The sequence below is a fragment of the Lichenostomus cassidix genome, chromosome 8 (genome assembly GCF_008360975.1).
Source record: "Lichenostomus cassidix isolate B80296 chromosome 8, HeHo_3.0, whole genome shotgun sequence".
NCBI classification, from domain to species: Eukaryota; Metazoa; Chordata; class Aves; order Passeriformes; family Meliphagidae; genus Lichenostomus; species Lichenostomus cassidix.
In genome coordinates, this window is record NC_139489.1 from 18,304,390 (window position 1) to 18,321,066 (window position 16,677).

A 16,677-nucleotide genomic window follows, 5' to 3' on the forward strand; every position below is an offset into this window, starting at 1 on the left:
TTTTGATAAAAACTATTTAATATATCCGTTGCAACACAACACAACCAGACACTATACATTAACATGGTGCTAATTTATAAACAAATTTACACATTTCACACAGCAAACCAAACCACTGAAATGTACAATCCTCTGGGTGCACCTAAATAACTAAGGTAAAAGGAATGAAATAACGAACTATGGAATAGTCATTATAAGGGTACTTTGCCTGTTTGAAGTCCATGCATGCCCATTCTGCAGGGGACACCAAGTAAAAGATGGCACAGAATAGGTTGTTACATGATTCTATCATTTCAACCCAGACAGCAGAACAAGCTGAAGAGACATAAGAGTGTCTTAAATTTCTGTATAGTCTTGGAGTTGTAAAGTATCATTTATAAAAATAAAGTAACTTTTAGCTGTTGGATACTTGTCAACAGTTAACTATTCAGCTACTCTACCTTTCAATGTTTTATGCATGGTTGCCTGTGGAATGTAATACTGAGAAATTAACAGAAAAATTGGGGGAATCAAGGATGAGAATTTCAAGTTTATACCTTCAGTGAAATAATTCAGCATTTTTAGTATAAGATTATTTGTAAGTCTATATGTAATTCAAATAAGCTGGTTCCAAAATTAAGCAAATTCTTAAAACTGAACTGTAAGAGGATTAGTGAGGCAGTCATGCCAATGGATGAGCTTGACCAAAATTGACAGCACAGTGCTGTTCTCCAGTACTTTGCCTCATCCTTTTCTCTGAAAGGAGCCAAGAAATAGAAATTCAGATAAATACCCTCACTCAGGGAATGTACATTTCACCTGTTACAAAAAAGTCAGAGCACTTAGGTGGGTTTTTAGGAGGTTTACAGGGTCAATAGTATACTAAGAGAAGATTCTGCACAGCCTTGGTGATGTCAGTGTTCCCACTAAGGCTTCTTAATGCTTTGTCTTCTTTGTAGGCTCAAGCACCCTAAAACATCATCCAAGTCAGTCAAGATCCCTTCCTCAAAGAAAACTGGCTCATAAAATTATGTCAGTTCACACTGACACTGTACTGACACACTATTACAGGAGATTCAAAAATCCCCCAACTGGTTAAAAGAGGACTCTTACTGTAAGAACCCTGTCCATTATCCAGGAAAATAGGCCGAGGCTGGTGTTCCAGCAGCTTTTGCCGAGGGCTGGGCTTTCGTTGGCAAGTAGGGTCTCAGGTACTCTGCAGAACAGCACAAGACACTGCATTGAGCCATGACTATTATTGCCCTTCAAGGACATTTCATATAAGGCCTTGTTCTACTGTTTCATACTTACCCGAGTTAAGTGTGTTTTGACTAAGCCCTCGCAAAGGAATGCTGTCATCTTTTTTCTTGAAATACTTGGGTTCCAGCCCCAGTTGATCACCACTAGAAATAGAATGCCCAATTAAAATTTAAAGCCAATGCAGTTTATCAGTGCATTACAATGAGGGTGGCTACAGACTCACTCAGAAGAACCTTCACTAGAAGTGCAATTACTGTGTTTCTATGGCCTTTGTCATTTAAAGTTAAACCATCACTGAGTAGGTTAAGAAAGCCTAGAAGTCAGCAGGAGCAACACTGAACTGTTGTTCCTTGGGGCTCACTCATGAAAGCACTGCTCTTCCTTCAGTTTTGACAAACCAACACAAAATTCATTAGCATGGTGATGGAGAGAGGTAGCTCACAGAACTAGGCTTGGTTCTAGAATAGTTTTGTTCAGTTCCAAACACACAAAGATGACAAAGGGCTTTAATAAATGAGATAATATAAATACTAAATTGCAGTAGATGACACTCACTTCTCCTTATTTCCTGGGTGAGCGGCTGCAGGCACTGTGTGAGCATCTGAACATCGACTCAATTTTGAAAGCTGTGAGTTCAACTGAACCTGCAGAGACAAAGAGCTTGCAGCTTAGAGAGCTGCTCCAGATCTGAGGGTTCCCTCCCCTGAGGGCATTCAGAGCCAAATTCCCAGGGAGTTGTGTTTGCTGCTGTGCAGCAAAGCCTGTGAGAAGAAGCACCCTGAAGACAAGGCTTAGCTATGAATAACAGTCACTATGTTCAAGGCAGAGTAAATACAAAGTAAATACAGTAAACATTTATGCACTTTGAGAAGCAGTCAAAACATTGTGCTTTGGTATTTTCTGCTGTCCCATTCTTAACCAAACATAAAAAGTCAAAGTGCCTGCCTTTGGTACTGGACACGGGGAGTTGCCATTCTTGCTGTGTGTGGGTTCCAAAAAGTTCTGGAAGGCATACAGAGGGGAAATGGGATGACTGATTCCTGAGCTATGGAAGGCTGGTCGGTCAGGCTGTAAAAGAAATAGAAATACATCCACAAAGGAGAAACACAATTCTTGAAGGAATTGTAAAGATTAAAAACTCCAAAATTAACAACTAAATGCCATTACAAAGCCAACACTTATGAGTCTTCCTGATGGGAAGTAAACATCACTTTTCCAAGATTTTCCAAGATTTGCATGCTTACGGAAAACATAACTTTAAAGAAGTTGGACAAGGTGAGCACTCTTACACACCCTGTAACTGATTGAAATATTAAATGTATCCAACTACAAATCAAGAGACTTCTTTGTGTGAATATGCCTTTCTACTATGAACAAGCAGCTCATCAATTCCTGTTGTCACTCTTTGACTGCAGCGACCTGTACAACACACAGTGAGAACCAGCAAGTTATGGTATTCAACAATGATTGCAGGCAGTGTTCCTCAGCCCTTGACTTTCATGTTCCTAAAAATCACTAGCAGCAGTATTCAAATAATATAATTCAGTTTTTAACCTTTACAAAGATAATTAATGTTAGCCTCTCAACACAAAAATGGCTTTTGTTTGCCTTCACCCTTCACTTCATCTTTTCCAAGCAAATTCTGTCTTGGTTTGTGTATTTTATGTAAGCAAGTTTGGAAGATGCTCACCTACAAGGCCCAGGACATCAAGAAACATCTAACAGGGTACTATACTGTTGGGAAAAAAAAAGAAACCAAAAACCCCAAACCACACCCCCCAAAACTATGGCCAGAAGAAAGCCCTTTTTTTTTCCTCTTTTAAGGCCCTGCCTTTTAGCAGCTGATTGACTACCTCACAAGGCTGTTATTTACAGCTCTACCTTACCATGCTGTGAGGTGAAAGAGCAGCTCTCCCAGCCCCATGGGCACTGGCAGGACTGTCCAGCTTCTTTGCCATCTGCACTTCACTCAGCTGTCTGTTCAACCACGTGATAACTGCAGAGAGAAGAAAAAGCTCAAGTCCATTTCCTACCTCCTACAAGCTGTTTGAAATGGCCAGTAGCCCTTCCTCACAAAAACTGACAGCTCCCTGGGTATTTTTCCTCCCTAGTCCCATGCAAAGCCATTTGTGGAAGCTTCCTCCCCCTCTCCAGGCCTCTGAGCAGCCATGCCTCCCCAGAGCCCCAAGCACCAGCTCCAAGGGAAGGCGTCCCTACATGCAGCTCTTTGCTGCAAGTCCACAACAGCCAGAGGCTTGTTTTCCATACATGGCAGTAATTGCAGCTCTTTACAAAAACACCAGAAGTTGCTTCCATCAGTTTCAGTAGTAGTGAGATCACTGGGTCATTTTTACAGAGGGAGAAATGAAACTGTATAATACTTACCATTTTCATTGGTTTTCAGTAACTGCTTACTTTCTTCTAGTTTTTGTATTGTACTTTCTAGCTGTTCTTGTAGCTTGCAAACCTGTAATTCCCATAAAAATTATAACATCAACAGGAGCTACTACTAACTACCAACAACAACAAAGCATCTATAAAGTTGTTCTAAATTTAAAGTCTGAACTCAGTTTTTCACAAAAGCAACATGGTAATTGTTTTGAAGGAAGCCCTACTTTTAGCCAGGATTTTGACGAGGTGACAGCCAGAATCCTTTCTGACCTTTATTCTTCTATGATTAAATAGTGCAAGGACTCTAAACAGGGGAATGTCCTTAATGGAAGTAAAAGGTTCACTCTGTTCCTGTTCATGTTCCCTTCACCAACTTACACATGAATGTCCCTTCTAAAGGATGCTGATTTATCCATTACATTGTTTTGTTCTCTTAAAACAATTTTCGTTTTCTTCCATCTAAATGGATGGCTTTTACAAATCAGGTTAATATTAAAAAAAATTTTAAGTTGATTACACATTTAAATAAGCATGTTAACTAAGTAAAAGAGTATATTCTCTTCCATGGAAAGATGAAAACCTTATTGCTGTAACTAAGTTAAACCCCACAAAACCAACACAGTGCATACAACAGCATTTCCAGCACAGAAGGTTAACCCATCAATACCTCCTGCTCTTTCACTCGAAGGGATTGTCCCATCTCCTGCGATTCCCTCTGCTCTTTTTGAAGCTTCTCTTCTTTTTCTGCCAATAGTTTTTCTTGTTGAATTGTTACTGTATTTTTCAATTTTAATTTACTCATTAGAGTTTTCAAGTCTCCTTGCAACTTCTTGATAATTTCATTGGCCTATTAAAAAAAACCCAAACTATATATTACAAAAATAAACACCTAAGAAAAGGAAGATGTTGCTCAAGGGAAGTGTCGTGTTCAAACAAACCTTAAGGAGTTCAGCTGACAGCGACTTAATTGTTGTCTCCAGTTTTTCAATATGTCTTTGTTTTTCCTCTGTACTCTCTTCCAGTATCACCTTGAAAAGAACATTACAAAATATAATAAAGCTGTGATAGATATTGCTTATGATTTCAAGTAGAATGTTCGTAATTGAGAACTATCCTTACAAGAAATCAGTCAGTGCTTTTCAGTCAGATTTCAGAGGATCTCAATTAATCCTTTTTTTCTTACCAAGAATACCATAAGCTATAACTCCAGTACCACAATATTAAACCTAAATCCAGTATACTTTTGATGCCATAATTTAGAATCTTAACTACATTTGAAAGTTGACTTGCTGTGTTCATAAAAACTGGTCAGCTGCTATTCTATGGAAATCACAATTAAGAAGGTTCTACCACGTTTAAAGAAAATTCTTGAAGAAACCTTTTGCTCTTGTGTTGCATCTAAGACTTCTTTTGTTCTAGTGACGAGCTGATCTTTGTCTTTGATCTCTTGTTCCAGGACAGCAACTTGTGTCTGCAGCTGATTAATGAGTTTCTCTTTTTCATGACATTCAGCATCCAGAGTTGTGTTCTCCCGGCGCAGGGACAGCACCTCCTGCTTTGCTCTTTGACATTCCTAAATGTTGGGAAGGAATTGAATTTTGTTTTTCAAGAAAGCCTGAAATAGTAATTTAAACAGACATATTTAAATAGTAATCATAATATGGAATGAAGAGGAGATTAACAAATTTAATATGCTATATTTCCTGTGACATGCCCCAGCAGGCACTGTTAAAGCTCTAACAGAAGAAAGCTCAATTTTGGGTATTGGGAAGCCATACATCTTCTAATCCAGAGAGCTTTGCTTTCAGTTCTCTGACTGTGGAGTCTCCTTTGTATTTCCTCTCTGTTAGGTCTTTATTGATGACCTCTAGTTCCGAGAGTCTGTTCTGCAACTGCTGAATACTTTTCTGATGCAAATTTTCCAATTCCTTTTTCTGTTGTTCATACTGCTGTTGGTACTGAGTTTGTGTCTGTGAGAAGCAAAGAAATGAAGCAGTTATTCATTGAATCTGACTATTCACATATAAGAATCCTGCTCATTCTTTTCAGCCATCATACCTGAAGAGCTCTTTCCTTTTCATTTGTCAGCTCCTGAGAGTGTTTGGTGTTTAGAGCTGTAGTGTAGGATGTCCATTCGTTTTTCAGTTTGTCAAGTTCCCGGCTCTTCTCTGACAAGCTCTGTTTAAGATTGACAAAGCACACAGTTTAAAACTGTAAGCATTTCAGTCAATACTGAGCGATTTTTACTGTTATTTACTAAAAGGATGTGGAGTTATTAAGAACAGTCTAAATTTCAGCACCAGACACTGAAATGTGTTAATTTTGTAACCAAGAAAAGGAATCCACTGAGAAGCTGAAGAGAACTTTCCTAACACTGTGGATAAAATAATCCTCATTTCGAATTGCTTTTTTTTTCCCCAACCACTATTTAAGCCTGCTGATGCTCCCTACCCTTCTAACAGAGCACTCTGTAAAGGCAGAAAAAGAAATAAAGTTCTTTAGCTGCATCTTTTCCTCTTTTCGATTTGTAATTCTGCATTCCATTCAGCAAACACATTCCAATAACTCAAACTGAGGCTGCAGACCTGAGACAAATGAATATTCCATTCCAAAAATTATTCATAACAGGAGTTTTAATGGAATTGTTCTGTTTCATTATAGTCAAAAAAGTCACCTTGATAATTGTAGAATCTGACCCAAATCATTCTCTTGAAACACAAAGGTGAAGCAATTACTGTGCTGACTGCAAAAATCAAAAAGGTGTTGAGTAATTAAAGTCCAAGAGTTCAGATTTATTTACCACACTTTAACAGTTTTTCCAAATAAAAGGATTTCCAACAATTCATGGAATACATGAAGTACATTTATCATTTATCTTCAGGCAGCCATATAATTTGGTATTCAATTTGTGTCAACAGACAGACCTCTGCACAAAATGAAGTAAAATTCTGTTGAGTACTGCAAGAACTCAATTTAATTCTTCAGCTGCAGCCTTTCCTCACTCTCTAGAAAAACTGCAGTAGGCTGTTTTCTTCTTTTCCCTCCCTCTCAAGTCAATTATCTTGGCTAGGTAGTGGCTAACCAACCAGCCTACAAAAAGGGACATTTTCCACAGAGCAAAAATGTGCAATGCACAGAAGTTAAAAATTTATGTTACCTGTTGAGTATAGCTGAGCTGCCTGGTAAGATCCTCTTCCGTTTTCTTAAGTTTTTCTTCCAACATAATTTTATCCTCCTATGCACAAATTGACATAAAGTCAAATCCTTAGCTCCCAAAATACAAGTAGCATTTAGCTTCCATTTAATCAGCACAGCCTGCCTAACTACCCACATACCCACTGTATCTGGAAAAAATTCCCCTTATTAAATACCGTATTGAATAAGATATAACAAGTAAATTTAAAAGAAAAGACATTAGCCCACAATGTAAGAACCCCAAGTTAAATTCTTACCAAAGGTTTAGAAGGAAATAGTATCTTATTATGATGACTTGTTTACAAAGGAATTACTTAACAAGTCAACTGAAATACTGTAAACCTGTGCTATTAACATGGCTTATGAGTTGCCTAGAACAGTAGGAGAGACAAATCCCAGTCTATGAAACAAACAGACAACAGTCAAACTATGAGACCTTTAATTTCTCATTAAATCAAACCTAGCATGCTACCAAACTGCATCAACATTCCAATTTTAATTTGCTATTTATAGTCATTAGTCCTTTGAAGCCCATCAAGCCTCACAATGACCCCAGACCATGCTTTCCTACACCCAAGTGCAGAACAAAGACTGAGGTTACAGAAAGTCACCCCTGCAGCTGCTCTGGCCATCAGCACAGGCTGTGCAGCAGGGGAGCTGAAGCAGCCAGAGCATTCAGCAGCTGCACAGCACATGCACTGCATGTAAAACACCTCCATTTGTGTCACTTCAAATGACAGTGCCTGGCTGAATACACAAAGAGCATTTTCATTGCCAGGATGACAGTAACAATTCAGATTTTACAACACGCACCTAAGTAACTCCACGCAATGACATATTCGGGCTAAAAGGAAAAATAAACCAGAGTATACAATTTGGTACATACTTCTGAATTATTCAGAATGAAAAAAAATGCTTAAGTACACACAGCATCAAGGGCTAGCTGAAGTTATGACAAACTTTCATTTTACCTTAAGGCATTTCAAACAGCCGGCTAAAAACTTCTTTATTTCTGTATCAGTTCCTGGTAGGAATTTCAGAGAGAGATGGGTGAGGTGCTTGAAAGGGTTGGTCTCCACTACATTTAAAGAGACAGGTGTGTGATCTAGAGCAGGCGCTGAAGAAACCAACTGCAGCAAAAACCTAGGGAAAAAATCAAGATAATCAATTGTTTAGCATATTCTTTTCTGCAACTATCTGTACATCCTACAATATATTTTCTAATAAAATGTACTTTTATATGTACAATAAAAGGCTGTCCAGTTACTGCTTGAGACAGAATTCTCCTCCCAAGACTCAGGTTTTGCCAATTACATCCACCAACTTATATTCAGGTCAGGGGCAGAGCAGATTACCCTTGTTCTGCTGACTCTTCTCAGTCTGAGTGGCTGACAAATATTTTAAGAACTCAACAGGTACACACAGAGTAATGTGGCACACACCTGTAACTTACCTTGGGATATCTTTGTTCTGCTCCTGAATGCATTGCTGAAGCAGATCTATAAACTTTTGCGGGAAAGCAGAGAAGTCTACCAAGAGACCTTGCTGGGATTTCAGACTATATAAACAGATAGAAAAAAAAATTAACAATATAGAGAACTGTAATTTATTTCCTATAAAATATTTTGTTTACTCAAGTAGAAAGAACCAGATCTGATCATGTCATTAAAGTTTACTAGCATGTTATTTTCAATCAAATGAAACATGTCCACATATCACAGAAGTGGTCAGGTTGGACAGGACCACAGTGGATCAGCTGGTCCAACCTTCCTGCTTGAGCAGGGTCACCTACAGCACATCTTGGATAACAATCCCCAGAGGATATTTCTGATCACAAGAGTTCTTGCGAATGGGCTGCACTAATTAAAACCCAGGAGTAGCTGTGGTGTAACAAATGTGCTCCTTTGAGTAGGCATCATCCTCACAGCTCGGCATGGAGCACTTATGGCACAGGCTACAGGGAACAAGCACAGGACAAAGAGGGCAGACAGCCATTACCTCTATCACCTACTCCACTGCACCCCTTCTCCACAGACACAGCAGACTCACAGACACAAACATCCAGCAGTGCATGCACAAAGCTGTACCTCTGTGCAACAAAACACTTCTGCACATCTCTTTTGCAAACGCTATTTTGCTTTTGCCTTTTGATCCATGTACTGATCACACTTTCCTTTTTTAAAAAATACACCAAAGCCACTCCTCCCAAAAAACTCAAACAAAAAAACCTAACCAAAACCCCACAACAAAACAAAGGGAAAAAAAATTTAAAAAACCAAACAAACAAGACAGAAAACTGAACTGTTCATGCCTGGCATTCAAATTTGATGATCAATTTCTGAGCAAATAAATGAGACCCAACCACACAACTACACAAGAAACTCCTGAGACACAGGCTTAGGTCTGTGAATCTGTGTCCATGCAAACAGACTTTCCTTTCCCAACTACTTCCTGAACTATTTCACACACCCACAATAGTCTGTAAGAAGTAGTTAGGTAAACAGAAGATACCAGCAGTAATAGGAACTGTGGCACTGTGTCCCAGCAGGGAATTTAACATCGGGATCCCAACATTCCTCTGGGTAACCTGAGCTGGTCACCTTCCTGAACTTGGCTGTTTCACCGACTGATGAGAGAACAATGCTGACAAAATGCTGACAAAACCCCCAACTGAAAAATGCAAAAACCTGAATTTTAACATAACCACTCTAAGCTAAAAATACTCCCTTGTTCTTTTTTGCCACTTAGAAATGTTTTACAGAGAAAATACTGTAATTTCACTTACCTTTGAAAATCTTCCTCTGATATGACAAGGTTATAAAGGAAAAAAGGATCAGTGTCATCAGTCAATCGAACAGCTAAGTCCTAAAAAGATGTACATTTACATATTATTAAAATACTACACACTACCCAGGAATCTTCAAATATTTTAAACCAGTATTGCAAACAGCAATGAATATTTCTGCTGTTTAGCCAAAAATACAATATAATTGTGGCAAATGATTCAGAATATGTAAAACATTATCAATTAACACAACTTCAGTGTGAAAACAATACCACAGTGGGAAAACAAAGGAAAACTCTTTTTCACAAAAACAAGCCAAGTCAAAACCTTAAACTCTGAGCAGCAAAGGTTTTGAAATTCAGCGTGTAGCCATAAATTTCCAGAAAAAAACCTCTTTGCTATTTTTTCCCCATCATGAAATAGTGTATCACTAGCAGTCCACTGTAATGGTTCACTAACACATCACTCCCATAACTGGAAGTCTTTCAGAGCATACTGCTCCTAAAGTTTATGAAACCACCAGCTGAAGTACTTTAGTACATAGCTCTGCAAAACGAACACAGAATGGATACAGCTGGAGTCCAGGAACCCCGTAAGGAAAACTGCAGCATTATGCTGCTTAGCTTTGAAATAGACACTCATTTGTTCACTGGAGGCCTAGAGTGTTTTGGAGAAACTGCCTTCTGCACAGCATTACGCCTTGAATTACAAGGATGGGGTCCTGCAGTATATTAGGCCCAGGCAGCTGCTTTCTATAACAAGGCTCACCCTGTGGGGAGGATATTCCCTAGCAGAGCTATAAAAGTAAGTAGAAACGTGTCAGCTGCTCCAACATAACTGAAGTGTGACCACATCACATGTACAAACACAGAACTGCAACTTGTTTCAGGAATTCAGGGGCCAGTAACACCAGCAAAACTCCCAGCTGGAGACACATAAACTCAGGGATTGACACACACAGACTTTAGTTGAAGTTAAAACTAATGCCACCCCAAGCCAACTGAGGTGGATGGATGGGTGGGATAAAAATGCCTGCTTGGTCTGCTGTCCCACTGCCTGACCAAGCACTGGAAGTTCTCTCCTTAGACTGATCACCCCCTGATGTACCCAACTGCACCTTTGGGCTCCCCCTGACACAGGCTGCAGCTCAGTACACAGCTCTAACCGAACTGCTTCTGCACAGTGGGAAGCACTGTTATCACTGCCACCAGCAGCAGAATCTTACCAAAAACTGCTGTATTTCTTTACAAACAAATATTTACCCAGCAACACTATAACCAACTCATGACCAATCTTAACATCATGCCAGGTGGATGAATAGTTTAGCAACAAATCAGATATACAACAAAAGAGATTACAAAATCTCCAGTAGTAGTCTTATTGTCATTTTCTCTGAGAAATATTTTTTTCCCACTCCCAATTTAGTACCTGAACTAGAGGTACTCTTAAGCTCTAATTGATGCTCCCCTGAGGGTGGCCAAATACCTTTAATATGCAAGTTTGCAAAGACCCATCAACAGCCAAACTAAAACAGAAGGCTAAAAAAGCTGGAGGGGGGTGCAGGAGTAGAAAAACACAGTACCAATCAAGTTACACAAAAAATTATATAAAAAATAAAGTAAGGTCAAACGGCAAACACTAACATCCCATTTTACTTTTCCTTTTTCTACTTATCCTTTAATACAATGAAATTCAGGTAATACCTAATAAATGACACAGATACGATTCATTTACAAACCTTTTTATGAACAGGGTTAGTAATTGACAGTAGTTCAATATTCACTCGAACATTTAATTTCCTGTGTACAAAAAGATGAAACTCAGTAAAAAAATCAAGAAAACATTCTCCAAATAATACATCTTCACAGCTGCATTACAGGAATCAATGACATTTAAAAGAAAAATTTAGGCAGAAACTTTAAGAAAGCTGCCACAGATGACTCCTACTAAGATATAACAGTTCCAGTCATTGCAGCTCCTCAGTCAGAGTTGGTTTTTTTGCTGAATGCTTGTTATCCACCAGACTTTAAATAGCAAGGTATAAGTTTTGAAACTTTGTCAAGAAATCGGAACCCTTGGAAAAGCCTGTTGAAATTAATTAACGATTGCTGAAATTTCTGAGAATCATTTACGCAGTGCTGCCTTGCTTTCAATGACATGTTGTCGGGTAGGAAGCCACTTGCACTGCAACACACACCACAGACATCAGCCTTCCCGCACCTTCTCACACAAGCACGGCAGGCACACACTGTCTAATCAGACAGGACGCACAGTGCCGATATTCATTGCATTCTGCACGGACGCTTCACACAAGGCCTGTCCGGGCTCCCCCAGCCAGCCCCGCCGTGCGCACCTCACCCGGCGGCTCAGCGCGGCTCCCGGGCCGCTGAGGGGAGGCGGCTGAGGAGGCCGCGGGGCGCTGGGCGAGGCGGGGCGAGGCGGCACCGCCCGGGCAACGCTGCGGCCCGGGAGACGCCAAACACCGCGGGGCCCGCAGCCGCCCGGCCCTGGGATCGCCTCAGCCCCGGGCACGGCGGCGCTTCCGCCGCGCCACCGCGAGTTCGCTCCGCTCCCTCGGCGAGGCACCCGCGGCGGCCGCCCGGCCCTGGCCGGCTGCCCTCGGCCTCGCCGCACCCGCTCCCTCCCTCACCCGGCTGCCCGCGGCAGCCCCAAACCGCCCGCACCGCAGAGCGCTCCCAGGCCCGGCAGCGCTCAGAGCGCGGGGCAGGCGGGAGGAAAGCCGGTGTGGCCCGCAGCCGCTCTGAGGAGCGCACTCACCGCTCCTCGCAGCCGCAGCCCCGCACTCGCACCCACACGGGCCGGTCGAAGATGCGCTCCGCCGCCATCTTGCTCCCGCCCGCGGGGAGGGGCTGGCATGGCGGCGCGGGGCGCGCCGGGAGCCGCAATGGCGGAGCGGCAATGGCGGAGCCGCAGCCCGGGCGCTGCGCGCACTTCGTGCCGAGGAAGGGGCGCTTCTGCAGGATGATCCCCGCGCCCGGCCGGCGCTTCTGCGGAGAGCACGGCCTCCAGGAGGTGCAGGGACCCTGCTCCGGCCCGGAGGGAGGGCGGGCGGGCTCGGGCTGTGGCGGCACGGCTGGGAGAGGCAGCGCTGTGCCTTGAGCCTTGACGTGCCGGGGCACAAGCTGCAGCCCGGCAGTAACGCTGCCTTTAATTCGGAGGGTTTCTGTTAGGATCCGGTCAAATGTTAAGTTCTTGTCTCAGTTTCTCCATTCTGGTTAGCCCACCTATTTTGGATAGATATTTTATGAAGCTGATACTCCTCAACAGCTTTTTAAAAACTGGACACTGAATGCATGCTTAAGTGTTCTCAAACTTTTTTAACTAGGAACAAAATGACAGAAAAAGAATTCCGTGCCCTCTTGATCCAAAACAGTGAGTATATGTAAATGCTTTTCCTGGTCTTTGTCGGTATTCACACGATACTTACTTTTCTCTCTTTGGCTTTTAGCACTGTATATGAAGACCAACTACAAAAGCATTTAAAAAAATGCAACTCGAGGGAAAAGCCCAAGCCCGTAAGTGCAGTGTAATTTCAGCACTTCCTCTGGGATTTAGGACCTTAAACGTTACAGCCCTGCAGAGAATGTTGTGTTCTGACAGCAGCTGCGAGCTGCAGGGCAGCAATTCTAGCAAAGCCCTACTGTAAGGCAGGATGGGAGTTCAATAAGTACTTGCTGACATGCAGCTCACATTCTAATCTCATATTCTCTGCCCCTCCTCGCTGTAGTTGGGCACAACTTTTGAGTTCTTAGTTATAAATAAAAACGTTGAATTCATTTTTCTTAGAACCATAGCTAGGGAACAGGCTCTCACAATGCCATCCATTTCAGAGGCTGGCTGAGAGGTTGTCCTGGCAGACAAACCTGCAGGGAGGCTCCAGGTATTCCAGCATACTGGCTGCTCCGGTCAGGCTGGCAGAGCCACGGGAAGCTTGGCTGACAGCTGCCGAGGGAAACAACAGCACGTGTTTAAAGATCTTCCAAGAAAGCAGAGCATGGCTTTTTTACTGCCTGCCTTTCTGTCTTGCACCTCAAGTATTCCCTGGCAAACCTTATAATGCTCTCTGGAGTTTGTCTAGTAAGCACTGACTGCTTTAACTCTTACAAACTTGTTCAGTCCTGTAAAAATGTGTCAGAGAGTGATTTCTGGCTGGGATTCAGGATCAGACTGTAAGAAGAAAAATTACGTGGAAAGTACTAGTTTGCATTGGATTCCTATTGCTACATACCTTGCCATAAGAACAGTGAAGAATTTAGCTATTTGCTTCCTGGTAATAAACTGAATTAAATTTATTGTCTTTTGATTTTTTTTAAAGGTCTACTTTGTTCAAGATATTAATGCAGGTTTAAAAGATGTAGCAGAAATACCAGAAAAACAAGTAAGTACATTATTTGTTTTAAAGTTCAGTCTTTACATAACATGTTGCAATTTGTTGTATGACAGTAGAGAAATAGAGGAATTAAGTCTTGTATTTATTGGTGGCACTTTCTTTTTCCTTAAAAAGGTTCCTCTATCTTCTCTATCTATCGAAGAGCTGGAGAACTTAATTAGGAAATTGAAAAAAGCAAGTAATGGTGAGCTTAATACTAAATACTAAAAATAATTTGTTTTAAATTGAATTGATTAAATATTTCGTTGTTACTTTTGTTGTTAGATACCTATAAAAATATGAGACAGGTGGCACAAAACACATCTAAAATAATTATCAGGCGGACCTCCAATAGATAAATTTTACCTCCAAAATATAAACTAAATTGAAAGAATATTAAAACACCAATCCTGTGTTTCCTTCCTTTTGTTTTTCTTTTTTTCACACTCAGATATCACTTCAGATAACAGTACAGCTCTGTTACAAACATATGATAATAGATTTGTGCTCCTCACAGCCTGTTTTATTACTACTACAAACTGAGCTCATGTCACAATTGTAATGTGTGTTACAAACTAGGAACTCTTGGAAACTGGAAAGCTATATCTAAAAGTTTTGCATTTGTCTACAGGCCTGGAACTTCATCTTAAGGAACAAATACTGTCCCACCAGGCTTTACAAGAAGCCTTAAATGACCCAAAGAATGGGGAATCTGCTTTCAAGCACCTGAAACAACAGGTTTGGTCTGATTTACTAATAACTAGGGAGGGATTTGAACATGGAATTGTGCTGCTGTAAATTTGAGTGACTGAGTGCATAATGCCAGGCGCTCCCTGCAGAGGAAATCTGATATGATAAAACAGAAGATATAATCCCTTTCCTCTGTACACACATCATCTTTTCCCTAATCCCTCACTGAAAGGAAGGTTTAAAAAGGTCTTCTGCAGTTTGGTGAAGGAATATTTTTTCTATAAAGCATTACAATACAGAGTGGATATATTTGCTTGGTTCACAAATAATATTTTGATGTTTGTAGGCTTCTATTTTAGGTCACATGGAAAAATTGCATTTACTTGGTCCAGGAAGATGTTTTGTTGAGTTTGGAGCTGGACGAGGAAAGCTGTCTCATTGGGTTGATGTTGCCTTAGAGAACGTTGAAAGTGTTCAGTTTTTGCTTGTGGAAAGGGCAACCACAAGATTCAAGGTAAGAAGCTATTACATTAGCAAAGTGTAAGTTTTAAATCATTGCCATTGAAGCTGTTAGTATTAATTTTTTATCCTCAATAAATTTAAATTTTACATACTTACATACTTCACCCATAGCAAATTTATTAGAAAAAATGTTGGTGTTGGAAATTTGCGGATGTTGACTTGAAAGAAGAAAAGTCTGATACTTGGAACAAAATTATAATAATTAGTGGCCAGCCCTGCTTAAAGATCTTGTTCTGTATAAACAGGTGGATGGAAAACATAAAAGGAGAGACTCTGCGTTTGAGAGGCTTCAAGTAGACATTCAGCACTTATGTTTAAGTAAGTTTCTTCTCGACCTGTGTCATTCTGAAATAGAGACTTATTTTTAAATTTTGAATACTGTGGTTCCAGTCAGTTTATAGCATGCTTAAATGTACTTGGTTTTGAAGATTATTCTCAGTGGTTGATTGGACATGTTAATGCTGTGTGTATATACACATATACACATTTGTATATACACATATACACACAGGCATGTGTAAATACACATAGAAATACACATACATATATTTTTAATGAGTTTTAAACTTTTCTTCTTTTTGTAAATTCATAGGACATCATTACAGGTGAGAAGTACCAAACCAAACACATTTTGAAGGCTTTTGAGCACTTGCAGGATTAAACATCTTTGCATTGTTTGTTTATGTGTAGAATTAAGCAAGTCATACACCATGAATGCCACAGAATTTCTGGGAGCGCCTGTCCCACAGATTAATGCAGGAGATGTATTAATGTCATATTTACCTTTCACAGGCAGTATAGAAAGGCTGAAATGGTTAAATGTGCTTCCCAGCCACAGCATCCTATTATTTTAATTTGTGTGAACAAAGGACTCTTTCTTTTGAATAGCTTATAACGGAATGTACCAATCACTGTATTTTTAGTAGTGGTAAACATTTATTTCTAAGTGTGCTGAAATTATATTACCCAGGAAAAACATACAGGTGCTGGGGTAGTTGTGGATTGGATGGGGATTTTGTTGGTTGTTTTGGGTTTTTTTTTTTCCTCCAGATAAGGTACCTGTTTTGGAGAAGAAAAAACTACCAGTGGTAGGGATTGGGAAGCATTTGTGTGGTGCTGCAACAGGTATGAATTATAGATATGTGAACTGCAGAAAACCTTACACTCTGAGGAGACTGATCTCCCAAACTGTCCTTTTGAGTTTTTCTTGCCCTCTAACCCTTTGTTGGTGAATACAGTAATTATATTCTAATTATCTATTGACTCCAATGGAACAGTAAAAGGATAATAGATGTAAGGGTACTTTAGGCAGAAGTGAAGCCTTTCATGGCTTTTATAGATTGTAACAGAGAATAGTGTGTGGTGGCATGGGTCAGGTATTTGAGAGTACTATTTTGGCATGGTTGCCTCTTCTTTGAAATATTTTTCTTTCTAAATTTTTATTGGCTGTCTAAACATGTATCCC

The 16,677-nt window shown here is 40.5% G+C and overlaps 2 protein-coding genes across 7 annotated transcripts in view; one reads left to right on the plus strand and one right to left on the minus strand.

Annotated features, from left to right (window-relative positions):
• SASS6 (SAS-6 centriolar assembly protein) lies at positions 1-12,519 on the minus strand. 3 transcript variants are annotated; one of them, XM_085068177.1, is made up of 18 exons: positions 12,389-12,519; positions 11,349-11,409; positions 9,611-9,690; positions 8,279-8,383; positions 7,797-7,968; positions 6,788-6,865; positions 5,689-5,808; positions 5,409-5,600; positions 5,009-5,203; positions 4,569-4,658; positions 4,298-4,477; positions 3,625-3,706; positions 3,126-3,235; positions 2,185-2,307; positions 1,795-1,883; positions 1,291-1,382; positions 1,093-1,195; positions 1-949 (listed from the first exon to the last, which is right to left on the minus strand). In XM_085068177.1, exons 1-17 carry the CDS (start codon positions 12,454-12,456, stop codon positions 1,110-1,112), a joined length of 1,923 nt encoding a protein of 640 aa, XP_084924303.1. In that variant the 5' UTR covers positions 12,457-12,519; the 3' UTR covers positions 1-949; positions 1,093-1,109. The 3 variants fall into 3 exon arrangements, with proteins under 3 accessions (XP_084924303.1, XP_084924304.1, XP_084924305.1); XM_085068178.1 differs by having other exon boundaries at positions 1-1,215; XM_085068179.1 differs by having other exon boundaries at positions 1-1,195; positions 12,389-12,471.
• Positions 12,440-16,677, plus strand: part of TRMT13 (tRNA methyltransferase 13) — a 5,898-nt gene continuing 1,660 nt past the window's right edge. For 2 of the 4 annotated variants that reach the window (XM_085068181.1, XM_085068184.1), the window contains exons 1-9: positions 12,440-12,643; positions 12,957-13,003; positions 13,080-13,146; positions 13,947-14,009; positions 14,136-14,205; positions 14,632-14,738; positions 15,037-15,204; positions 15,458-15,530; positions 16,263-16,337. In XM_085068181.1, coding sequence (XP_084924307.1) covers positions 12,440-12,643; positions 12,957-13,003; positions 13,080-13,146; positions 13,947-14,009; positions 14,136-14,205; positions 14,632-14,738; positions 15,037-15,204; positions 15,458-15,530; positions 16,263-16,337 — 874 coding nt within the window. Of the gene's footprint in view, positions 12,644-12,832; positions 13,147-13,946; positions 14,010-14,135; positions 14,206-14,631; positions 14,739-15,036; positions 15,205-15,457; positions 15,531-16,262; positions 16,338-16,677 lie in introns of all 4 variants that reach the window. The other 2 variants (XM_085068182.1, XM_085068183.1) reach the window with 2 other exon arrangements.